This window comes from Anopheles gambiae, chromosome 3 (assembly GCF_943734735.2).
Source record: "Anopheles gambiae chromosome 3, idAnoGambNW_F1_1, whole genome shotgun sequence".
NCBI lineage: Eukaryota > Metazoa > Arthropoda > Insecta > Diptera > Culicidae > Anopheles > Anopheles gambiae.
The window spans coordinates 93,217,296-93,243,493 of NC_064602.1; the positions used below are offsets into that span (position 1 = coordinate 93,217,296).

At 40.5% G+C, this 26,198-nt stretch overlaps 1 protein-coding gene and 1 long non-coding RNA gene across 2 annotated transcripts; both read right to left on the reverse strand.

The window, feature by feature from the left end:
- Positions 1-624: 624 nt before the first annotated feature.
- Positions 625-2,425, reverse strand: LOC3291467 (uncharacterized). The gene is made up of 3 exons (XR_009766060.1): positions 2,309-2,425; positions 1,419-1,656; positions 625-955 (listed from the first exon to the last, which is right to left on the reverse strand). It is a non-coding gene; the product is annotated as an uncharacterized LOC3291467 (long non-coding RNA).
- An 820-nt stretch (positions 2,426-3,245) lies between these two features.
- On the reverse strand, positions 3,246-26,096 carry LOC1280689 (uncharacterized). Its single transcript, XM_061655935.1, has 6 exons — positions 12,617-26,096; positions 12,421-12,520; positions 10,459-12,332; positions 8,363-9,754; positions 7,059-8,292; positions 3,246-5,000 (listed from the first exon to the last, which is right to left on the reverse strand). The coding sequence occupies exon 1, from the start codon at positions 24,187-24,189 to the stop codon at positions 13,048-13,050; it is 11,142 nt and encodes a 3,713-aa protein (XP_061511919.1). The 5' UTR covers positions 24,190-26,096; the 3' UTR covers positions 3,246-5,000; positions 7,059-8,292; positions 8,363-9,754; positions 10,459-12,332; positions 12,421-12,520; positions 12,617-13,047.
- Positions 26,097-26,198: the final 102 nt, after the last annotated feature.

Here is a 26,198-nt window from a genome sequence, read left to right on the forward strand (position 1 = left end):
TTTTGATGCTTGTTGGGAATACGTTTTCTTTGTTTAAAATGTCCTTAACTTCCTCATCAGGCAAATCGATCAGCCCGTGTAGAATAATCTTGGTAGATTTATCCTCCTCTAACTGGTATGAGTGAAAGGAGATATTGGTTGCCTTTAGATGTTTAACCACACATCGAAAATCATTAGTATTAGAGACGTGTACGATTGTCCCCGTATAGGTAGCTTTAGTGGTGTATCGCACTACACCAGCGGCGATGATCAGTTTGTGCACATACGACACAGATGTGCTTTTTATCACGATCGGTGGAATTTTTTGATTCGTTACGCTTTTTGCAGTAGTATTAGTGCTAATGTGTGGTTTTTTAGCACTAGCAGCTTGCAGCTGGTTGATGTCGCTTTCACAATCACTTAGAAGCTCGAAACTATTTTGCGATGGGTCAACACACATACTCTCGTTTTTGAACTTGCCTGCGTTAGGAGAGCTAAGCTTGAGCCGCTTGCTCTTGGTTCTTCCCCTGCCTCCCATTCTTGGAGGAGAGGTCAACGCACATTTATACCTAATTGTAATTGTTTTCTGTTTGGCGCACAGTCCGAAAAATACGTCCTATCTCAACCGAGGCTGATTGGCAAGTGGTTCTGATCGTGTGTTAGTGTTGGTTTGTGCGTTGGAGTTTACTGGTTTATTTCCATCGTTTTTCTTAATATCACGATTGGTTTGATTATGTCCACTATTTGATCGAATGAATAATGTTTGTTTCGGACCAGATAAGGAAATATTTGGTCGTGTCCTTATTGTAGAAACGACAGCTTTTACAGCGTAATACGCTAACACAGTTCCTACTATGGCTATTTGAACAGAGGCTTGCGGGCCAAGTAATGCTACGATACGAGGCACTGCCATTGCTTTTCCTCCTACACCTCCAAAAAGGAATCCAAATAACCTCATGTTTGCAGAATACAGTAGCTGAAAGAAAAATAAAATATGTATACTTTAACAACTAGACGTTATGTCCATTGAATACTAAGAATAAATAATTATGGAATTTTTTGATAGAATTTGAATAGAAGAAGAATTTTATATTTTTTCTCAAATCTCAATCAAAACTGTGTTCAATCAAAATGCAGAAAGTGTAGCTGAACTGAAGTATAAAGAATTTTTAACGCGAAAGAAGATAAAAAGAAATTGTTACTTCTTAGCCGATCTCGTGGTACAGTCGGGTGTTGTGCCAAAAGAAAAAAATCATAGAGCAAGAAGAAATGAATCTAAATGATTGAATGAAGCGTGTGTTACTTATAAAACCACAATTATTTTACAACAGTTTTAATCCCATTGGTAAAACATTCAAAATGCCATTGTGTTGTAAACTATTAGCTATAGTTTAATTATTTGTATGATTTTTTATGTCTCGTAAAAACGGCAAACTTACCCTAGTATGGACTTGTTGTGGGAACGTTAGCATTCAATTGTATTGTTTCTTTATTGCTTTGCTTAACACTTTCGAACTCATTGCCAAACCATACCTACAAAATAACATTGACTCAATATACAGCCATTTTGATGATAGAATGCGCTGTTATGCGTATAAATAGAAATATCGGAGCGTGTTGCTATTGAATAAACGCTGCCGCATAATATTCATAGACTCTGGCATACGACGGACTTTGCTTGTAAGTGGAAAGAAAGAAAAGGGAATGAATGGTAAAAAAAGAACGATAGAAGAAAATTGTCTCTACAATTTCGTTCTGAACATGTTTTGTTCAGATTAATCAGTTAATCAGTTATTGTTCAGAGATTAATATCAGCACGAAGGTTAACAATAATTAACCCTCGCCATTTAACTGTGTACAAATTTTTTTATTTTCATTCAATCAAAAACCACCCTTCGTGTGATAAAATTTTTCCCTGCTGGGTGGTTCTACCGTAGAGTGTTTATTTCTACCGTAGAGTGTTGTTCAATGACAAGTCAATCCATATATATTCGGTTCCACGGAACATATGTCTATACAATTTGTGGACGTGTGAACAATTTCGCATTCCATCTAATGTTATCTTACACTACTGGAAGATTCATGATAATCACAAGAACACACCGTTTCAGCTATGTTATTTTGTTTTCATGAACTTGCCGTATTTTGTTTCTGCAAAGATTGTTCAGTAGCCAATGCATAGCTTTATATCAAAGATGTATTACTGAAAAAGCACATTGCACTCTTCATCCCCTTACAACTTTTTAAATTCGTTGTGTCTTAAATGAACGTTTATAATTTTGGATAAAACACAACATAAAACTAAGCTTAATTTTTAGATCGAACATACCAGAACTGTATTGAAAACACTTGAGAATCCTCAAAATCAGCAACTGCACTGCTCAGTCCACACTTTGATCCAATCAACTACTTCTATTCAGAAGTACTGACCGCTGCTCATGCGCACTCCGCTTTATATAGCGGAAAATAAGCTTCGATGTTTTGTTTTTCATATTAACGGGTGTCTGATCTCACCCTCTATTATTAACATTTTGAATCGCTTTCTCGACTCAAACTCGACAAATACTCGAGAGTGCGAATGCCGATATGTATAGTACAGTGCGTTCAATAAATTCTATCACACTTGAATAATTTGCTAAAAATGAAGTTCCAAATTTTAAATGTTTGTTGAGTTAATTAACATTCAAGATGTTCTTTGCTGAGCACACGGTACATTAGCATCCAAAATGGGTTGTTCACCTTTGAGCAACAATTGCTTTCTGATATTTAGTATATTAATTTATAATATTATTTATTAATAAATATTATTATTAAACATTATTATTAATATTATTAATAAATTAATTAATAATATTAATTATTAAAAAAAATATTATTAATATTAATATATTCGATATAATACATTTATATCTTATTACATTGCTGAAAACCTTCACCAAGCGTAGTACACACACATAAATACGACGCCTTGCACCTCACGTTATCGCGTAGATCATGCATGTATTCGTGCGGTTCGTTACTACACAGCGATAAATAGTTGTACTTGAACTTATATAACTCCCTGTAATTGAAAGTGTTTCTGCGCATGTAATGTAGTAAAAATGGATTTTTGTGTCTCGATTTTTTTTTAATGATTCAAAGATTATCAATGCATTTAAAAACAAGCATGACTAAAGCGTGACTCAACTCGTTGGCCTGCTGTAAGAAACCTAGTGTACGAGTATACAGGTAAAGATAAATAAAGATAAATAGAGGCGAAAAAAGTCTTAGGTGAAAAAAAGTAGAAAGGTCGCAATATTTTATTTAACTGTAACCCACCGACACTCCCCAGCTTATTCCACCCTTACTCACCTGGCTTGTTAATCGATAAACAAATATCAACTTTTTGCATATCGTTTTACACTATATTTTATACTGACTTTTCTCATCCTTTCGATCCATCTGAGCTCAATTGTACTCATTTTACATTCAACTGTTTTCTTTTGTGATAAGTTTGCATTGCTTCTCGCGACGAATGTCATGTTGAACCGGCTAGCCTTTGTACGAAAGTGCAACGATACAATTATTGAGGAGATATATCTATGGTCTCAACGCCTCATAACTGCTGACGTGCCTGCCCTGCCTAATGACGAATCCGCGTCTTTCAACCTGGGGGAAAACCTTACGATCGTTCAAAGAACTTCACATCGCTTCTTACCTCTTGTGGAATATGTTATTAGACACCTGCATCATCTCAGTTCTGCTGCCTACATTCAGGATGAGGGATAAACACATGAGTTAAGCCATAGACGAAAGATCAGCCCTTTTTAAACTACTACAATCTTTTTCTGGGATTGTTGTATCTATGTTCCAGATTGTATCCTTCGAGAGCAATTTCAAACAATTCTTCATTCGTTGTGTTTTCCATCATCTCTTTTGCCCTTCTTATTTCTGCCATGTCCTCTTCACTATAGTTCCGTTCGTATCTTAATCTTATCTCACTGTCATACAAATCTAAAACTTCTTGTCTATATGCTTCAAAAATTGCTAGATTTTCAGCTGTGGGACCTGCCAAAAAATCTACTGTAGACAATTTCAAAATCCATCCATACTGCAGTTTATCAATTCTCCCACCAATCCTGTGGAACACGTTGAACACCCTCGGAATTCTTTGCGTGTGCCCTGCATGTCTGCACAATATTCTATACAACTCGGGATAATGTTCGCGTAACATCTCAAAATTATCCCTAAACCGTAGCACGTGAGCTCTTTGCAGTTGGCTATCAGGTGTCGGTGGCCGTATATACCCATCCCTGATTGTGCTGGCCCCGTCTTCAATAAGATCTCTAACGTGGTGGCCAGACCTGTCGGCAGCTCGCCTGATTTCTCCAGCAAATCGTACGGTATGTACCGCTGTTCGTGAGTGCAAGTGAGAAGCTCCAGTGTGTGGTTCCGTTTCATCCGATGTTTCATCCTGACAGTTGCGCGTAGTTTTCAAGTTTCTTCGTCGTCTGGGATCATCTCCATTATCGCCAGCGTTTCTTGCAGTTCCAGTTTGTTTTGATTGCGTTTGTTTGTTGGTTTTTGTATTTTGTTGTGATTGTTTGCTTTCATTGTTACTCTTACTGTTTGTACAATTTTCATTACGACTGTTACGTCTTTCTGACGCGTTTCCAGATTTTTGTTCTGTAACGTAATGGGCATTACACAATGTGAGAACAGTGTCTACGCTTGCCTCAACAACAGCAGATGCAACTGTTCCCACAACTTCAGCAGTAGTTTCAACCATCCTAACGACCGTCTTTCCAACTACAGCCACCGTTTCCACAGCAGCATTTACTATGACTGGCGCAGCGATCACACCACCTACTACAGCTAAACCAATAGCGGCTTGCGGACCAACTAATCCTACGATGGGTGCCACTGTCGCTGATTTACCAACCGTTCCTCCTAAAGCACCCCAAATCAATCCAGCCATAGCGATTTTTTATCGCACTGTGTTAGATATTCGGTAGGTGTTGGTATGACACTATAAATAGTAACTGAAAGAAAATTAAATTGGCGTAGTCAGTATATTGAACAAATAACAATCAGAAAATGTCTGAAAAATAAGATCGACGCAGCATTTTTAACTTAAAATATCAAACTACATTAAACAATTTCATATAACGTATCGTCGAGCGTATCTTAATTGTCTTTTAAAAAAATCATTCTCAGACTTTACTAAGGCCATTCTCACAATTAGCAATTCATTAAATACATGATTTCCTCCTGCCTGTCTTCATGTTTTGTTTCCTCGTTTTGCTTCGGATTTTCACGTCTGAACGTTAGTAGTATTACATTTAATTTATATGTTTAAGTGATCTTTGTTCGTTGTATTACTTCTTCATGCCATAAAGACCACCCAGAGCAGATTAAGCCTATTGATGGCTGTAAGCGATCATACAAATATAGGCCCTTCTAAAGTATCTAGCGAGAGGTTGTATGGGGAATTCTAAACCAGAGATTGAAAGGGAGTGAACAATCAGTATGATTCGACGGTGACTTAAACCCTCTCGCCACTGCTCACCATCATCTGGAGCCGTCCAGAATCGTCCGGAGTTGTCCGGAGTCGGAGTCATCCGGAGTCATCCGTAGTTGACCAGAGTCGGAGTCGTTCAGAGTTGGAGTCGACTGTAGCCTTATGATTATGATAAGTCCCTCATAGTACCACAACACTGGTTTGAGAAGGACAGAAGTATCTTTAAGATAATATTTCTCTGATACGAATAATGAACTAAATTGTACGAGCAAGTGGTGACATTGGATTTTCTCGATGCGATGTTTTTTGTGGTCAGGCATTTCATCTCCTGCTTCTACTCCGACTTCTGCTGATTCAAGTTGAATGAAACTGCTATTTTAAAAAGAAAAGCTTGCTGTAGAAGTATACGCCCAAAGCGAAAGAGGCAAAAAAAACATCAAGAAATGAAATGTCTCCGATCGACTAATGATTTCGATTTTGCCGGAGTAGGAATCGAACTGGGCCGGTCTGGTGCTACAGTCGTCAACTCGTACGACGTAAAAACATGCCCGTCATGGGTTCAAGTCCCGAATAGACCGTGCGTAGGACTGACTATCCTGCTATAGTAACAATAAGTCACTGAAAGCCAAGCTCACTTCACTAGTGGGTACAGGCAGAGCTTAACCACGACAACGGTTGTTGTGCCAAAGAAGAAGAAGAAGAAGAAGGAATCGAACTAACAGCAGCCGGAGTTCCAAAATCGTGGATTATTCAGAGAGCACATTATATGATTTCATTATAAGCTGAGTTTAAAGTTAATGTGTTTAAATGTTTATAGAATTTAGTTTCTATATTTGTGTGTTTATAGAATTCATTCTAATAATTATCAAGAACCTGCAAACCTGATCCGGATACATTAAGTGTTACAATGTTGTAAACATTCTTTCCAACATCAGCTGGTTGCCGAGTAAAGAGGGTATATCACATTTATCAGTTAATTGATAAAGTGTCTGTTTCCCTTTCCCTTGACGTAATGATCTACTCGGCGTAAGCGCAAATTACTTTAAATCATTCGCGGAAACAGCCAGAGATAAGATATTAATACCTGCCTGGTCTATCGAAGCACAATCGGTACATACTAGCGGATGAAGCTAACAACGATAACACTTATAATCGCATTTCTCGTGATTCCTTAAACTCCAAATTCTTGTTATTGAACTGCTACAAATTGTTATGAAAGAAAACAAACTCTGAGTTGGGTAAAAACGATTTGGAATCATCAATAAAACAGTTGTTTGCACTACAACACTAACAATCCATATTATTGCAAAATGCACAAAGAAAACAAGTTCACTTGAGGTACAACAGGCTTATATACGCATCTGCCAACGGACATGGTAACCGAATACATGCTCCTATTTTTGTCTCTGTTTTTCTCTCCTTCTCGATGTACGTCTAACAGAGCAATGACAACATTTTCTTCTCATCAATCCCGACGGGTCTTTGGCATTATGTCACAAACCAATTTTCAAACCGCGTACACTACCACTCACGAATGCTTTCGTACACTATGCTAGACGATATTCACAAACAAGCTCACCTGCGTGGGTGCGTGATCTACTATCAATAACGATTTGACTCTCTTCGAATTGCGAGCCTCAAACCGCATTCAATTTACTTGACTTTCGAACTACTTTCAACTCTTCCAGACTATTTATATGTTTTTACCTGTATTACAGATGAATCATACACATCGCATTGATTAAAACTGAGAGAGTTTAGGAGAGTGAGAGAATACGTTAGTATGAGAGAACGTGCATTACTTACATTCGCTCATAAACCAACCAGGTATGTAAGTCTTTATGTACCAAATGCTGATATGGCGCTAATCATGATGAGCATTTTATGGATCCTGGGTACCTTGTACGCGACTTCTGGGAAGCGGGCAATCTAGTGTCTACTGGTTAGTGAAGGGTCAATGTCTGGTGTCCTTGTGGCAGCCTCTTATTGCGAGAGTCTCTTGTTCTACCGTGTTTGCGATCGTTCTATTACAGGAAGATACAAGTTTAAGACAGTGTGTGTTCATCAAGAGACTAAGAAGAGTGATTGCGTGTTTATGTGTACGAGGCATACGAACGATTGCACATTGCCAATTGTTTGCCGATGCATAGTTTTTATTGGATTGGTTTCAATGCATTCGATCGTTTTAATTTGATATGGATTGTTTTCCATGCATTCCATGCTACCATAGCGCCACAAGACCCTTTACATGGCACTGGATCGAGTCTGAAACAGGAAGACAGGAATTGTCCTAAGCGGCACATCTACGGGAGCATACCAACACACAGACAGAGCATCCAGCATGCAGAGCAGAGATAGTAGAGGTCGAACAGGTCGAACAGGTTCGGCTCAAGTTAAACTAGCAGACCGTGGTGTATACAGGGCATTCGATCGTACAAGATACCAATAATTTCGGATATCGTGTGTGAGTATGTTTGAGTTGTCGTTGCATTTTGGGTCGACCAAATATTGCTTAGAATTCTCGACTAGAAACATTTCATTTTGGTTGTAAACAAAATCAGATTTTTGTTGAAATGCAGATAAGATGTATATTTATAGTATTTGTTAACATTTTCATACACGTGGTTATATTTTGCGCTTATTCAAATGAATAGGTATTGTATTTATGTTTTGTGTGTACCTCCACCTATAGATTTATTTCATTAAGTATAAACACCCCAAGTATGTTGGACTTTGCAACAAAGATATTTCAAATAGTGAATATGAAACTCAGATTAACCTTAGTCGAAATTTATCGTAAGTGTTCCATCCATCTGAAAAAAAACCATTAACAACAGGATAAATATTTCAAGTCAATATTTAGAATACAGAAAGACTATTTACCTGTTTTAATGCAGATGATCAACAAGCATGGCATAGCTCTCTTACTTTTCATTGTTGTTAAGCTATTCAAACTCTTTCTTCGAAGCATTTGCGTTTGTCCTATTTTAAATTCTTTTTAGTTTTGAAATGTTTGCATTCGTTCAATATCGTTTGTAAAGGGTTACGAAATGTATACTACTACAATCTTATTCTGGGATTGTTGTAGTCATGTTCCAGATTGAATCCTTCCAGAGCATTTTCAAACAATTCTTCACTCGTTGTGTTTTCCATCATCTCTTTTGCCATTCTTATTTCTGCCATGTCCTGTTCGCTATAGCTCCGTTCGTATCTTAATCTTATCTCACTGGCATACAAATCTAAAACTTCTTGTCTATATGCTTCAAAAATTGCTAGATTTGCAGCTGTGGGACCTGCCGAAAAATCTACTTCAGACAATTTCAAAATCCACCCATACTGCAGTTTATCAATTTTCCCACCAATCTTGTGGAACACATTGAACACTCTCGGAATTCTTTGCGTGTGCCCTGCATGTCTGCACAATATTCTATACAACTCGGGATAATGTTCGCGTAACATCTCAAAATTATCCCTAAACCGTAGCACGTGAGCTCTTTGCAGTTGGCTATCAGGTGTCGGTGGCCGTATATACCCATCCCTGATCGTACTGGCCCCGTCTTCAATAAGCTCTGTAACTTGGTGGCCAGACCTGTCGGCAGCTCGCCTGATTTCTCCAGCAAATCGTACGGTATGTACCGCTGTTCGTGAGTGCAAGTGAGAAGCTCCAGTGTGTGGTTCCGTTTCATCCGATGTTTCATCCTGACAGTTGCGCGTAGTTTTCAAGTTTCTTCGTCGTCTGGGATCATCTCCATTATCGCCAGCGTTTCTTGCAGTTCCAGTTTGTTTTGATTCCGTTTGTTTGTTGGTTTTTGTATTTTGTTGTGACTGTTTATTTCCATTGTTTTCCTTATGGTTTGTACTATTTTCGTTAGATCTAGTGTTTGAATTATTTCCTTTCTGTTGCTGGCTTTTGATAGGGGGCAGTAATATAGTATTTCTATTCAAAATAATTTCGGCAGTTATTTCTGCTGTTTTTTCCACAACTTCAGCAGTTACTTCTGCTGCTTTAACCACCATTTCGCCAGTTTTTTTAGCTGTTTTAACAACTACTTCTGTAACATCTTCAACTAAGTCAGCAAACGCCTCATTAACTACTTGAGCAACTTCTTCAAAAACGGGCGCAGCCGCCATATAAACGGCTGAAGCAGCTGTGGTTTCCAGCAACCCTGGAACTGTGGAAGCCGCTACCGTTGTCAAAACCAATGTAGCCATTGCAATTCTTTATTGCACAACGGCAACAGTTGTGACGACGAGGTAAAAGACCGCTTTGGGTAACTAAAAGTAAACAAACATTGGTATAGTGAGTATATTGAACAGATAACAAATAAGAGAGCATCATGGGAACGACACAACAATTCAGAAATTAATGATAAAACAGTACCAGCAGATTCATCCTTATCACTATAAAGGTCCTGCAAACCTGACCTGGTTGCATGAAATGTTACAATGTTATGCATCTGACCTTTCTGACAGCAGCTAGCTAGTACTATAGCCGAGTGAAGATAATATATCATATTAATCAGTTGATTGATAAACATTTCTTCGAATTGGTCTCGGAAACAGCCACAGATAAGATATTAATACCCGTCCGGTCTATCGATGCACAATCGGTACATGCTAGCGGATAAAGCTAACAACCTTAAACACCAAATTGTTATTATTGGACTACTACTGATTGTTATGAAAAAAAATCTGAGTTATAAAAAAAACTATTTGGATCTATCACTAAGACGGTTTTTTTAACTACAACACTACAAATTCAAGCCATTTCAAAATGCACGAAGAAAACAGATTGTTTTGAGGTATAACAAGTTGCGAATCTACCGTCGAACACCGTAACCGAATACTTCCTCTCATTTTTGTCTCTGTTTTTCTCTCCCTCTCAATATGCCGCTAGCAGACTAATGTCAACATTTTCGTCACATCAATCCTGAAGGGTCTTCGAAATTATATCACAATCAAATTCTCAAATCACTTACACAGTAATCGTTCGTACACTTTCCCAAACGTTTCTAGCAAACAGGCCTAGCTGCGTGGTTTGCTTGATCTACTTTCAATACAGCTTCGACTCTCTTCTAATTACGAGCTTCAAGCCGCATTCAACTTACATGAGTGTATGGTACTGCTTCCAACTCTCCCAGACTATTTATATGTTTTTATCTGTACTACAGATGAATCATACACATCGCATTGATTAAAACTGAGCGAGTTTGAGAGAGTGAGAGAATACGTGAGTTTGAGAGAACGTGCATTACTTACATTTGCTCATAAGCCAACCAGGTATGTAAGGCTTTCTATACCAATTACTGATATGGCGCTAATCATGATGAGCATTTTATGAAACCCTCAAAGCTTGTACGCGACTTCTGGGAAGCGGGCAATCTAGCTTGTACAGGTAAGTAAATCGTGCGATCGATCTATTAGGGGAAGATACAAGTATGATACAGTGCGCGTTCAGCAAAACACTAAGAAGGGTGCTTACGTGTTTATTTATAGGGAGCATACGATTGCGCATTGCCATTTTTCGCCTTAGTTATCAATCGACAATTTATCATTTCAATGAATCCGTTTGTTCTAGTTGCCATGAGTTGCATTCCACGAGCATGAAGTCTTACCGTTATATTGACTCCTTTAAACTATTTGCAAATATATATGACACATACGCAGAATGCATTGTCTTAAATTATTTTACATGAAAGTTAATATATTTATAAGTTTATATGGAAAAAAAATATCTACATGTTTAACTCAAACAATATTTCATATTACAGTATATTGCTCTTCGTCTTAATTTCCCGTTTTCAAATTAAAAATTGATCAGTAAATATATTCAATCCCACTAAACACTTAATTGTATGTTTTTTGTTGTTGTTGATAGACACAGCTCTTCAGTTGTCTGCAATAATTTCCTACCTGAATTTGTAAGTACACAAGAGCGCATGCGAGTAAAATGCCTACCTAAATTTTGTAAAACTACCCTAGCATCCCCTAGCTAGCATTACCGGTCTGCTGGTACAGCCGTCAACTCGTACGACTTAACAACATGCCCGTCATGGGTTCAAGCCCCGAATAGACCGTGCCCCCATACGTAGCGTAGGACTAACTATCCTGCAAACATTATTTTGTATGCGAAAACTGGCACACTATACTCGATAAACTTCTATACAAAACAATGCATGAACAATACATATACAATAACTCGTTAACTCAGTTTGTACTAATTAATCAAATCTAACACGGGTCCCGCCTCCTTAACAGCGTATGTCTATGGGTGAACAAATCAGCATTGAGTTGTTAAACCCAATAATGAATAAAGTTTGGAGACTGAAGATATAACAGTTGATAATCCGTCTCGATACACCTGAACATAAGGTTTTACGTATAACACTGGAACCACAAACGTCGGTCGTGACTGTTGCATGTGAACGACTTTGCTTCTGTAGTTTAGGGACTCTAAAAAAGATTTGATTTGAACAATGATACACTCTTAGCGTCATTCGAAGGACAGATGCTGCGCTGATTCTGCACCACTGTACTCGTGGAATGACAATTGAGAAGACACTTCAGTTACGGCTCAGTAGAAGGTTTGTTTGGCGATCTTTCTGTAATACTCAATTGGCTTCTACGAGCTGTTCATGACATACGTATGGTACTAATGGACGCTACCCGTAAAGTGCTTTTAGATCAAGTGCAAGGACAGAGAAGGCGTGATAAACACACACGAAGGTGCCAATACGCCGTAGATGCATTCGCCATCAAAGCAAGCATAATGTGTTACGCCAGACGAAGACATGTGATCTTCTGCACCAGGTCAAGATCACGTCATCCTTCATTTTAAAAGCATTGTGTGAATCTGTAAACAGAAAAATAAAACTGTAGTTACATTTATGAAATTTAAGTTACAAATTTATACCTCGTAATTCGTTTTCGCATTTATGTACCTCTATTCAATGTACTTGCTTGATCATGATCGGGTTGTGTTTTCTAACGATTCGTCATTCCTTCGATACATTACATTCCATATTTCCAAAGATCAACGTGCTGGGCAATGAGAGAAATGAAAAACTGATTAATAATGTAAATCATTTCATATCCTAAACTGATAACACATCTAAATAATCGACGAACCGGTCTTACCTTCTTTTCCGAAGCAACTTTTTCTAACCATCTGTTCGAGCATTTCGTGTCCTTCGGATTGTTATATCAACTTGTACCTTCCATGAACTTTAAACAGGATGCACTCATATAGAATGTGCATTGTAAAGAGCGCATTATTAGAATCTTCCGCGTCAGGATCTAATTGCGTAGCGCCGCCGCATGTAGAGTAGCTGTATTGTTCCGATTTTCATGCTGTAATGTTTGATCCTTGATAGTCGTCAGCTGCAGTTCCTTCCTTTTTTATAATTCTTACACATCTTCTTAATTTCCTTAATATTCTCCCTTATCTTCTTCTTATTTTTCTTAATATTCTTCATCTTCCCCTTCTTCTTCGTTTGCTCACATTTTTCTTCCTATTCTTCATCTTATTTTAAATATTATTCTTCTTCTTCTATGACAGTTAAACGTAACTAACGCGAAGACGACGTTGATGGACTGTCGGAATCGATTCCCGACGATTCCGACGTGAACACTTTTTCTATCGAATATACCACCGGTTCGCCCCTTATTAATCTATCGTATATGTTAGATTTGCATTTTTTAAGGTCAGCAGAAGGATCATACTTCTGAATTTTTTTATGAGCTTGTTCTATTTCACCCGATATATTAAGCCTTCGTTTTGGTCGACTGCTACCGCTTGTCGAGTTTGCATTTGGTTTGCTTCTTTTCCTATTGCTTTTATTATCCTCCCTCTTCATTGTGCAACTCCGAACATTCTCACTTGCTCTACTGAAAAAGTCTTTGACGTACTGGCGACTGTTGTCAGGTTGGGCAAAGTCATAGCTGTGCACAAACTCCTTCAACAATTTCGGTTGAATATTATCAATATCTCCTGCAATATTGCCAGTCATGTTTGCTTCTTTGAACACATATTCCCTTCTCCCTAGACAATTCTGTAGCATTGCTAATGCTTGCAACTGTTCAGGCGTTGTAAAGTTCTCTTTCTTTATTCTCAACTTAACGCCATGCGCTCGATCAAATTTGCCTTCTCTCAAAGCATTAGGTAGTTTATCAAATGAGTTACTGCCTCCGCTGGCAAACATTTCATCCCAAGCCATGCCTGAGATTTTCATCGCTGCCTGTATCGTTGCTGCTGCCTCTATAGGGTAAACCGTAACGCGGTTGAAGATGTGATCTACTGTGTTTCTTATTACGATGCATTTGGTTTTCCTAAACTTTTTTGTTGTTAAATTTTTCCCTCCAGAAAATGTTTCAGATTTGCGAGACAGTGGAATTACAATGCTGTGCAAGTATCTTTTATTGCTTTTAAATTTCTTCTCCAGCTCGTCGCTTTCGGGCGGCTCTTGTCTCCTGCCCCCAATGCAATTGAACGCCTTGATTGGATACCGATGCCAACCCTGCCTAATGTGATGTTGTATGGAAGGATCTGCCCTTATTGTCTCTGCGATTTGCTTCCTAAACTCATCAGCCGTCATATCTTTCAGCTCGGGCATGGCTTCGCACAATGCCGCATACATACAATTATTGCCGTCAACGTTTTGTTGGTTTTCAGAAAATGAGAAATGACCGCCGGTCAGCTGTAAGGTTACCTTTTTAGCGTTCGCCGCTCCGGGCTCTCCGGAAGCAAACGTTTGGCTTATGCCGTCCTCCGCCTGCACGTCAACTATAAGTGCATCAGTTGGTATGTTTTTGGCTTTCAAAAACTTCTGTATCACTTTTGTACATGCATCTACACAAGTTAGATCCATCGGTACACCCTCCTGAATGATATCTGCAAACAGCGAAGGACTCTTTGTTTTGGTCATGATTTTCTTCAACCTTTCGTGATACTGATGTTCTTGCTGCTTTCGTTGCTCTTCCGGTAGCGCATCGTGTGCCGCTTTTTCTTTTTTCATCTTCTTTCTCAATCTTCTTTCTCTGATTTTAAGTGGCACTCGTTTGATATGCCTTCCAATGCGTGTTAATGCATCGTGTAGCAATGGTTTAATGAAATGCATTGTTATGAGTTTCCCAACATGCTCACTCAACAGCGCTCGCCATTGCCTGACTGTTTCGCTCTTAAACTTATCAAACCCATCCTCCTTTGGTGTGGAACATTCACTCCCGTCCGCATTGGCTACCCTTGATTTAAGCTTTTCACACATCTGCGCATCCATTGTGTTGAGAAATTGGCTGACTTCGTAACCCATTCTACCCAACTGTAAAGCCCTTTCGCCCCAAACCCATACCGTGCCTAATGTGCTCAAAATCTTCAGTGTGATACTTTTACTCTCCGTTTTCTGCAACGCACTTGCGAATCCGTGCGATAAACTGCCCACCATTTGTCCGACAATGGACACATAACTCTCCCAACTGTATGTTCCAAATGATGAATTTATTTCCTGTATAAGCTGCCTAGCCCTCTGTTCTCCCAGCTGATCGTACACTTGCTTCAGGCTCTGCGTTGCTTTGTGATCGTCTACTTTGCTCAACACCGTGCGCAGCACTTCCGCAGCCAGCCCATTGACCATCGATTGCAAATAATCATCGACGATTGTATCGACCATCACGTTCGCCACACCTTGCGCAGCACCTTGAACGATTTTCATCCCAACTCGCTTTAACGCCACGCTAATTACTTTGTTTTGGAGTTTCGTACCGAGCTGGCTACGTGTCGTTGTTGAGCATATTGATTCCCCTTCGTCACAGAGCCCAGAATTGAATATTTTCTTCATGATTTTCGATTGCTTGACTGCACGAGAACACAACGCTGCCACGCCGGCGGTAATCCCGGTAAATAATATGCTTTTCATTTTTTGCACCGCATATTCCTTCCAACTGAAATGACCGGTGTGAAGGGCATTCACAGCATAGCTTATGTCGTTAAGGCCTTCGCTCATAAAACTGCTTGCAACGTGCGTCAACCAACCTACCGAGCAGAACTCTATTAAGCCACCCAAAGCAATTTGGCCCAACCCTATCAACGCTACCGCAGTAGCCTTACCAAGCATTCCCTTCTGCTCTTTCAGTTGTATCAGACGCTCCAATCCGTTCAGATTGAAAATATACTCTTCGTCTATCGTACCAAAATTAATCTCCGTGTTCTTAGTTACCTCTTGAATTGATTTTAAATATATTCCAGGAACTTCTAGCCCTACAATGGAAGATTTAAGCGATTTCAACGAATTTATTACATGCGTCTGTGTTGAAGCTTCGCGTATCTTGCGCTGTTGGTTTAAATATTGTACTACCGTTTTGCCTATGTCGTAAGACACGGTACCAGAGCATTTCAGGGTGATCGAAACTATGTTTTTGAAATCTTTCTCCTCTCCTATGTCGTAGTAACTTGTTACACTCATTTGCTGAAACTGTAGTTGGGTAAGCTTCGATGCATTGTCCCACATTTTTGTACCTATCGATCGTTTATGTAAACATTTGTTTTTGATTAATTCACCAACCAGCTGATCTGCATCAGTGGTGGGGATCGCAAGCACTTCTATGAAAATATCTCTCCACTCTGTTTTGGTTATGTTTTTCATACATATTTGTTCCATTTGTTCATTGAAATTTTCGTTTTCTATCTTGCATGGTCGAATAATATTCTGTTTTAAAAGATCTTCAAAGAAGGACACATAAGGATGACTTGCTAGATTGATTCGTATTACTTTTCCATCGCCGGATTCAAGCTCCTCTAGTTGGTCTTTGAGGTGCTTCAATTCCAATCTGTACGCAAAGCAACCTGCAAGTAACGCCCTTACCGCAGGCTCATACACTGGATACGATGGCACCAAGTCATCCTTTTTGTCGTTAAAACTATCCTTTAATTTGTAGGAACTACCCACACTAGGTTCTAAAGTTCCTTGTTTTATCAACTCATTCATGATGAGTTCTGCCTCAGTTTGTTCTATATTTGCTTTCTTGATCAAATCCTGAACAGACACAGAATCGAACCATTCGGGCACACATGATAAAAGCTTGCTTTTGTCGATATTTGCCTTTTTATTGATGGTGATTATACCCTTTTTGACAAGCATTTCATACTGTTGCCTTCCAAAAGCTTGTATAAAATCATCTTTTTTAAATATATCCATACTGACACGTGCTTTTGACTCTTTATATTCTGTCTTCGTACTGAGTTTTACCTCATTTTCATCTGTAGTTGCTTTCTTGGACAGATCAGACACAGAATCGGAAGATTCGGGCACACATGATGAAATTTTGCTTGCATCATCATTTGCCTTCTGATTGCTGGTAGTAATACCCTTTTTATCCAACAATTCATTCTGTTGTTCAGCGACGGTTTGTGTAAGATCTTCTTTTTTAGATATTTCTATACTTACATTTGCCTTTGAATCTGTATTTTCTGTCTGCTCGTACGTTATCCAATCGTGGTATAAAACAATCTGTTCGTTCGTTAGTTCAATTGATTGTTTTAATAATTTCTCTTTTGTTATCATTTCCTCGATAGCTTCCATCAAAGAGAGATTCACTTTCTTCAACTTGGTATTATCTACCCTTACGTACTCCTGTATGTCACTTATAACCTTCTGCTTGTCTAACAGGTCCCAAAACTGTTCTTTACTAGGAAACTTAAAGGTAGACTCACATTCCTTTAAAAACGTGCCCTCGTCAATCTCTTTGCCAGCCTTAGCAGAAAAAAAGGTCCTCAAATCTTCAACCGGTATGCCATAGTCTTCATGGATAGCAAGCAACTGCTGGTCGCTTACGTTTTTCCGCACTTGTGGTTTGGATGCTATCTTATGGTCAGTGAGATACTTACAGATACGTTCCGCTTGATCAGCTGTAATATTATCATCCGACACAAGCGCGTCTGGAGCTACCGCGTACCCTAGTATATCTTCAATCGATCGTGTGAACGATAGATACAACTTTGCAATGCGCTCCTTTTGTTCCTTGTAGTCGTCGTACGAAACATGCATATTTTTCGTTATGCCCACAATGCCAGCAGCCTGTACAGCAGCTGTATGATGTGCTTCAAAAAGCTCCATCGCTGCACGCAAATCTTTCTTGAACTGCTCGATCGTTTCATTACTCGTTCCATCTTTAGTCTGTTCAATTTCAGCCGATTTCATCACCGTGTAGGCACGATAATAGTATGCAGCTTCACAAAACTGGGGCTCAAGCTGTATAACCTTTTCGAACAAACTCATAGCCGTTTTATAAGCGTACATCACTATCCTTGCGTCGTCAAATGTTTTCTTAACCATGTTTGTAAGTTGTTTGCCTGCCTTTTGTAAGTCCTTCAACATCCCCATTTTCACATGATGCTCAGCGAGATGTTTTCCCAGTTTAATCATACGCATCGGATTCCCCGCAACCCAGCCTTCCCACAAGCTGCTCAATAAATAAGACCCAGTGCATTCTCCCGACTGAAAGCTTTGCAGCTTGTTCAAAAACGTCTTCAGCACCGGTGGCGTACGCTTTTCATCACATTCATGACTGAACTCTTCCATCAAGCTGCTGTGCTCGTCCAACCAGAACGCCCACTGATCGAGGCAGCTTTCGAGCAAAATAGCTTTAACTTCTTTCGGCACATCGACGTTGTCTAGAGCCTCCCTGTGCTTTTCATACACCTTTTTGAATTTGTTAAAACAATTCTCCTCCGTCACGATGTGTTTTTCGTAGTACGACTTGACCTCCGATATGCGGTACAGCTCATTTTTATCTCGCTTCTTTTTCAGGTCAATTATTTTGGACTTTCGGAACTGCTTGCGGCCCCGCACCATCAGTATCATCCGTCCGGATCCTTTGTCTCCGCTTCTTGCCGCTCTTCCAAAAGCTTGCTCCTCAATGCGAATGTTTTCCGGAAGGTACGTTAGAATCACATGCAGCCCACCTGCCTTTCTCACTTCATCCGTGATGCGTATATCGGTTCCACGGCCCGCCAGGTTGGTTGCAATGATGATCTCTCCTTGCTGTAGCTTTGCAGTACCTTGCACCACATCAAACTCTTCAAAGTCCCGCGTGTAGGTGCTAATGTGTAGATCACCCTTTGCCTTTAAGCACTTTTCCACACTTTGCACGTCATTGATCGTATCGCAAATGATGAGAACCGATCGATGCTGCTCGTTGACTAGGGTGTCCACTTCCGCCCGAATGCTTTCCAGCCATTTGTTGGGCCCGAGACAGATGATTGGATCGTACTCGTCGAATTGTTTCGACTTGGTCGGTGGTATGGTAACAAAATCTACCTGATGTACCTCTTTCAGCAAGTGTCTTTCACCCTGCGAGCCGAGTGTACCGGTCAACCCGTACAATAGCTTGTACAGCTTGAAATATGACACATTCGATAGGAAAACCGCTTTCAAGCTTTGCAATGACAATTTACAGCCATGTTTTAGCTGCAAAAACTGATGCAATGCTTCGTCCCACTGAGAGCTTCCCTGATCTGTTCCAGTATCTTTGTCGAGGATCACTATGCTACGCTCGGTTTTTACACCGGACGCCATAAAGCTTACCACGTACGAGTGATCAGGCTCCATCAGTAACGCATTGATAGCGCTATCGATCCAAGATGTCAAGTGTCTTTCCACAAACCTTTTCAGATAGTTAGGAACAATAATATGCTTCTCGCGATTGACACATTCGGTCAGCTGAAAGCTTAGCCTGTGCTTGTATTGAGCGAACTCAGGAGGCAATACTTTTTCCAATCTTGAAGAATCTATGGCATTTTTCACAATGTTTGACTCCGTATCTATTACGCCTCCATTTACTAAACACTGCCAAATTGATTTTACTTTTTTGGTGCTTAAGTTTGGATCGAGTTTCTTCAGATCGTTGAAACTGATCCGATCGTATAGATTGTTCATTATTGTGTCCTTAATTTCATCCGTATCAATGTCTTCCGGATTGCCCGGGGAAGAATTGACCACCTGCCAAATAAAAACATACACCGACTCAAGCTTATCCATTCCCGGTATATCGTGCGACAGGTAAAGCATATTATTTCCCTTATCAACCAACATACTGTCCACCTCGTCGACGATAACGCACGAAAAATCACGATCACCCAGTATGTTTTTGCCATAGAATTTATCCAGCAGGTAGTCACGCTGAAAGCTTGCCAAATCACCGTACACAACTTGATAATTCGAGTAAGCTTCTTTGCGCTGTTCAAGGTCTTCGCTACAGTTGTGGTGAACACTGACTCCAAACAATTCATAGATATCTTTGTTCACCTCCGAATCACGCTTAGCGAGCACTGGAGAGCTGGTTACAATGTCCACCTTGTTGTGGAACAGAGCCTTTACGATCGAAGTTGCTACGACGATCAACGATTTCCCTTCACCGGTGGATACTTGGGCCAGAGTGCTTTTCGTGTTCGTAAGCAACGCAAGAATAGTAAGTCGTTGAGTATCGCGAAGCCGAAATCCTCTCTTCAGCTCAATCGCTCGATCAATTACTGCAAGCATTTCTGCGTAAATGTGTACAGTGTCATCGTTTGTTGCGTTGTGTACTTTAACACCAATCGTTTCTTGCCAAATTTTGATGTCATTGTACGTAAATTTTGCTACCAACTTCTGATTATAGGATGTGTTTACATCATTGATGTGTTCAATGGATGTCCGTATCATGGGAAGATTGTCGAGAATCCTCTTTGATGTATTTTGATCACTATCAAGTATTTCTGCAAGTTGCTGTATATTGAAATCCTCCAGCTGTGGTTTGTACTTTTGCTCCATTGTAGCGATCCAATCTTGCAGTTGAGAAGCCTTTAGATTGTGAATTTCTACATCCGTTAAGAGCCATTTTTGTTTCTGTAAGTTTGATAGAATTTTCAGCACAATTTTGGAGGTCAGGTGATCTTTGACTTTCAAACAGTCTATCAAATCATTTGCTTTACTGTATCCAAATGAATTTTCAACACAGCTCATGTAGTAAGAAGCATCGCTAAGTCGATCCTCTTCATTCCATTCCACTAAAGCCTTCAGTTTGTGCGTCCAGTAATGTTCCTTCAGAAAGTAGCCCCACTCCGACAGCTTAATTCCTTCGAAAGCAATAGACTCTATAGGGACACTGCTTAGCAAATGCAAAATATCGTGCATGCAGTCAATAGTGCAAGTGCTTACTTGAAGCTCATTGAACAATGTCACCAAAACATCTTTGCTCATCACTTTGCTCATGTACGCTCGCCATTGCTGTTTGTTCGGCAATTGTTGTTTGAAATGTGTTTCAAGATGCAGAATTAAGGCTTCGTCCACCCAGTTCTGTTGCTGATAGGCTGCAACAATCCAGGTGTAAGTGAACGCTTCCTGTCCACCGTTGGCAATGCTATCGAGCAGCGAGTTAATGAACATGCTCATTTCATCCGCAGATATATGCCGTCCTTCGCACGAAAATCGTTGCAGCATACATTGCAACATCCGTTTCTCATTGGAATATGTAACTTTCTCCAACATTTTTCTCATGGTTACACATTTATCCTCCGGGAAGTAGCTGGCCAACGTTTCAGCTATTACCTTATCATTTGAATCACTATCTTCATCATAACTCTGGGTGCTAGCTACTGTTTCAACATCAAATAGTGTTAAAAACTGTTCGATGTCTCCAATAGTAGGCAAGTAGTCCAGCTCCATCAGAATATTCCCGAAAAGAGTATCCTTGTACAGACGTTCTTGGGCCATTTGTAAGTACTCGGCGTTTGTTTCCATCTGCACTAACTCATCGTCTCGGATAAGTATATGGTTCTTCGTCGTTGAAGAAGGATTGTGTTCTTCAAGAAGAACATATTCAAAGTCCTCATCAGTAGTATACACCCTAAGATTGACATCAAACACATATGCCAAAAACTCTCTGCAGCTCCCCGATGTCGCAACTCCTTTACTTTGAATGTATTCGATGAACTTTTGCTTCACCTGCTCATCGACAATCATTTCACTCGTTTCATATTGCGCTTTTACCCGTTTTGCTTCATTCAAGCTATCGTAAAGCGCTTTTAAAGCTTCATCTTTTTGTATGGCTTTTCGAAATTCGTTATTCGTTTCTTCATCACTGTCAGCGTCCCAAAAGGGCAAAAGCTCTTTGTGTTGCGGTTTGGACAGCTCTCTGTAGAACGTTTCCATACATTCGTCGATATTGTCTGCATATTCAGTGTCTAAAACGAAAGATTTAATTGCACGCCGTAAAACCTCATCATCATCTTTCATTTCTTGTTTGATAAAAGTCACGATCTTGCTTCGTATTTCTGGAGTGTTTTCGTACAGATACTGCTTCATTGAACCCAGAATCACATGAGAGGCTTGACCGTTCTTTTCTTTAGTTTCTTTTAGGAATTGCGAAATTGTTTCTGCAGTGTAATCAGGTTGTGTTTCACATTTGAGGTACAGTGGTAGTAGCTGTGGCAGTTTTTGCATTGCTTGAAATTTGTATTTCCTAAAGAACATTTCATCTATTTCATCAATTGTCTTGTTACCTTCATCTGTGTCCGCATCTTGAAGGTAACTTGTACGATCAGTGGCAAATTTGCTTAGCAATAGGATAAGATCCTTTTCATGCACGGCTTTCGTGCTGTACGACAGCCAGTCATTTAATGTGAAAGAATCGCAGTTAGTTGCATTCCCTTCCTGATCATTATCCTGTTTTACCTTAGATATATTCACCGTGACTTTGCAATGTTGGCGTTTGATATCTTGTTCGAGGGAAACGCAACGACTCATTGCATGCGCAAGTTGCAACTCTTCTTGCCTTCGTTTTGCAGCAGCTTGACGCTCACACTCTGCTGCATATGCGCGCTGCTTTTCTTCCAGCACTTTCTGCTTAGCAGCTGCACGCTTTTCCTCTTTCGCCTTTTTCTCCGCTTCAGCAGCTTGTTTTTTCTCTTGCAGTTTCTTCTCCGCTGCTTGGCGAGCTGCCCGCCTTACTTCGTATGGATGTTGGCGGCATTCTGCTTGATAGGACCAACGGTTTGAATGCTGAAGTCTACTCTCGGCAGCTTGCAGTGCTGCCATCTTTGGTTCACATGCAGGATTTGGCTGAGCATGAAGTCGCCTTCCTCCAGTAGTTCCTTGCTGAACATTCTGCGCAGCAGCTTGGCGTGTCGCTATCTCTGCTGCGTGTGCACGCCTAAATTCTTCTAGTCTTTGCGTTTCAGCAGCCAGTCGTGCTTGTTCCGCTTCATATGCACGTTGCCTCTCCTCCTGAGCTTCTCTCTCAGCAGCTTGGCGCGCTGCAAGCTCTGCTTCGCGGGCACGCTGTCGTGCGCACTCTTCTTCGTGACGCCGGTTGGCTTCCTCTTCTTCTATCTCGCGCTCAACTTCTTCCAAAAACTCAGAATACGCATTCAGTACGCTTTGTCTGGAGATTGTTTTCTTACCTACGGCTCGTGCATGATGCTGCCTTTCGCTGTTCGATCTACTATTGTTCCGTTCCTCAAACGTTTGCTGATCTGGATGACGTAGCCTGGAGGACGTTATTTCTACATACGTTGAGGAGTTATCACTTAAATAAGGACAATACACTCTGTTGCTAGCATTTGATGAATAAGCGCTTAATTTAAGAGTACTGTTTTCATCACTTCCATAGTAGATGGGAAATGGTCCAAACCTTCGGCCCCAAAAATGATCCGCGTATCCTACATCCCAACCTCTCTTGCCGTGGCGACCACCAACACCTCCTTTTCCATTCTTTCCATTCGCTCCCGCTTTGCTGATGATGTGTACATCAACATCTCGATAGTTTGTCAGGCACTGTACCGTTACCTCCCCAGCCTTGCCGCCCTGTCCACCCATGCCATACTCTCCTCCGGGCATGCCCGGAGTTCCCGGTGATCCTTCGTACAGTAGAAAAGCTTGACAATTTTGGGTCATCAAATCACCATCCTGATAGGAAAACGTTATGCTGTGCCCATCGTCCGTTTTACACTCGAAATAGCAATCTCCTATTTGCAAGCCCTGAAATTCAACTTTTGTGAAAGACAACAGGTATGTCCATCCGCGGAGCGAATTTGTAAGGATTTTTAAAGTATGACGATCGTTCACCTCTTCCTTTGTTATTGTTATGCCCGGTTTTTTCAGGTTCTTTAGGGTTGTATTCAAGTCCGCATGCCGTACCCCGTCCATCGATGCTACCGGTGGAAATTCATCCCGAAACTCGGACCAACGTTTGCCTGTTCCATCTCTCCCATGTTTACCATTGCCACCGTCCTGACCGTCGCTGCCAGCTCCACCATTCGCAATGATCGTCATGTGCTCGGGGTGTGTTATTTCTTTCGCCATTATCAACACATTTCCACCACTCTCGCCAGGGTAGCCATCCTTGCCATTTAAACCCGTTCCGTCCTCGCCAGTCCCAGCACTTTGGCTGTACTCATGGCCATCGTCTTTGCCCGAAAGGTCCCAACAAACGGGCGACGGAACCAGTAGCTCACGCGCATGAACCACAACATTTTTCCCATGCCAAACTTGATTGGGTAGATTGGCGTCAATGCGAAAAAGCTTGCCACTCACGAAACGTACCTCTTCAATTTTGGTATTTTTGTTAATAACGTTCTCAACTAGATCAATAATAGGTTGCAGTCCGAATTCTTTTCCACGAACTTCAAGCACTGAACGATTGTCGGTGCGAATTTTTGCTATAGTAACGTCGTTTGCCATGGTTACACCTTGTTTTCACTCATGCCCTTCTTCTATTTTCTTCTTTTTGTTCTCTTTTCTTCTTTTTGTTTTATTTTCTTTTTTTATAATTCTTCTTCTTCTTTCTTCTTCTGCTTCTTTCTTCTTCTTCTTCTTCTTCTTCTTCTTCTTCTTCTTCTTCTTCTTCTTCTTATTCTTATTCTTCTTCTTCTTCTTTTTCTTCTTTTTTTTTCTTCTGCTTCTTCTTTTTCTTCTTATTTTAGGCTACGCGATCATGCCGGTCAATACACTTACAACCGGAACTCACTGATGGTAGAGATTGATTATTTTTATTCAGACCACAATTTAAATATACCTCTAATCTCCAAAGCACTATCTGCTAGCAATACTCAACACCGTGTTTTACAAGTTTTTACACGTTTGCACACAACTCGCCTTCCAAACGTGTCGTCTGCTAAAAAGCCGTATTAGTCATCACGCTTCATCCCCCCACGGAGAGAGCATGCATGCTCTCAACGCACTCTCTCACGGATGCGCGCTTACCGCACGTGCTTCTTCACGCCTCCAAAACTCGCGTGCTTCACCCCTTCAAAATATCACAATGTACACGTCCGTCAACACGAATTTTATCAGCCGCACATGAACGATAGCACAGCGTTTTTTTTTCTTGTATACGCAAGTTTTTATCAGCACTTTGATGTAAAATTCACCAGAGAGAACGCCTGTATCGGAAGCAGCATATCAATTACTGTTTGGCAATGTATGAAAACAAAGTAGACTTTGAACCGACCGGCGCCGGCCGGAACACTCCGAGTGGTTTGTTATGATTTTCTGCGTGCGGTACGATTTCGTCATCCCCTCCTGTCACTGGGAGAGTATTATTCGTTCGCTCAGCTCTCTTTCATATACGCGTTGCGGCGTTCTATGCTCAAAAACCAGCGAAATTTATATGCTTTTTTGGCAATCGAATCACCCTCCCCTTCTTCCCGACGAACACTTTCCTGTCAACTGGAAATTTATCCACCCGAAGAGAATGATAATATTCATAACACAAAGCAAAAGTAAGATGGGGTTGTCTTTGCAGGCACCGGCACTGTTTTTACTCCACTAGAGCACACCCCAAATCGCAAGCACAGACTGCGCTGTCCACGGTCGAATTCACTTTTCTATACCACAAAAATGTATTGTTTTTTTTTTTTTAATTCGAATTGAAGTGTTTCTGATCGCACCGTCTATTTATAAATGCACTCTGATCCACTCGCTTGATTATCAGACGGGTCAAAACCGCACAAGAAGAACACTGGGAGTGCAAATATCGATACAGTAGGCGGGAGCGTCCACGCAAAAGCGAATTATCACGACGACCGCGTTGCGTATTGTGCTGTTTATCAATGGAACCACGGCGAGACTTGCGCGACCGGCTCGTTTGCGTGCTGAGAGAGCGTTGCTGTACGCGTAGAGCGCAGAGAGACAACGATGGGGTTCAGTATCAATCAGAGATCCACCCCTGTTCGTCTGCTGCGTGAAGTACTTTCAGCTCTTCACAACGCCCCAGAGAAAGAGCAAAAAGTGCGCGCTGAGCTCTCCCAAGTTCAAGCGCAAGCATGTCGCGGAAGCACGACTGCGATGGTGGAAAGACTTCGATCGACGATTGGTAGACGACGATACGATGGCTTCGAACTCGGTGGCACCTGATTGGTATGTAAAGTACACTAATTAACCTATGTACGTTGTTGAGGAATCCACCATTGAGGGGTGAATACTTTTTTATTACAATTGTCTTTCATGTTGTTTGTTAAATTAAATTCCTTTATGTGACACACATAAAAAAAGAACAAAAATTCTATATAAAACCCATATAATGATAAAAATAGCCCAAATTAACCATGTGTTGCACATTATTCGTCATCACTGTGGGGAAGGAGCTTTTGGGAAAGCTTTCTAAACTGCTAGCTGGAAAGCTCGAAAAGTGAAATTTTCTAACGAATTGATAAAAAGTGCTAGTAGATTTAAAAGGGGTTTTATCCAAA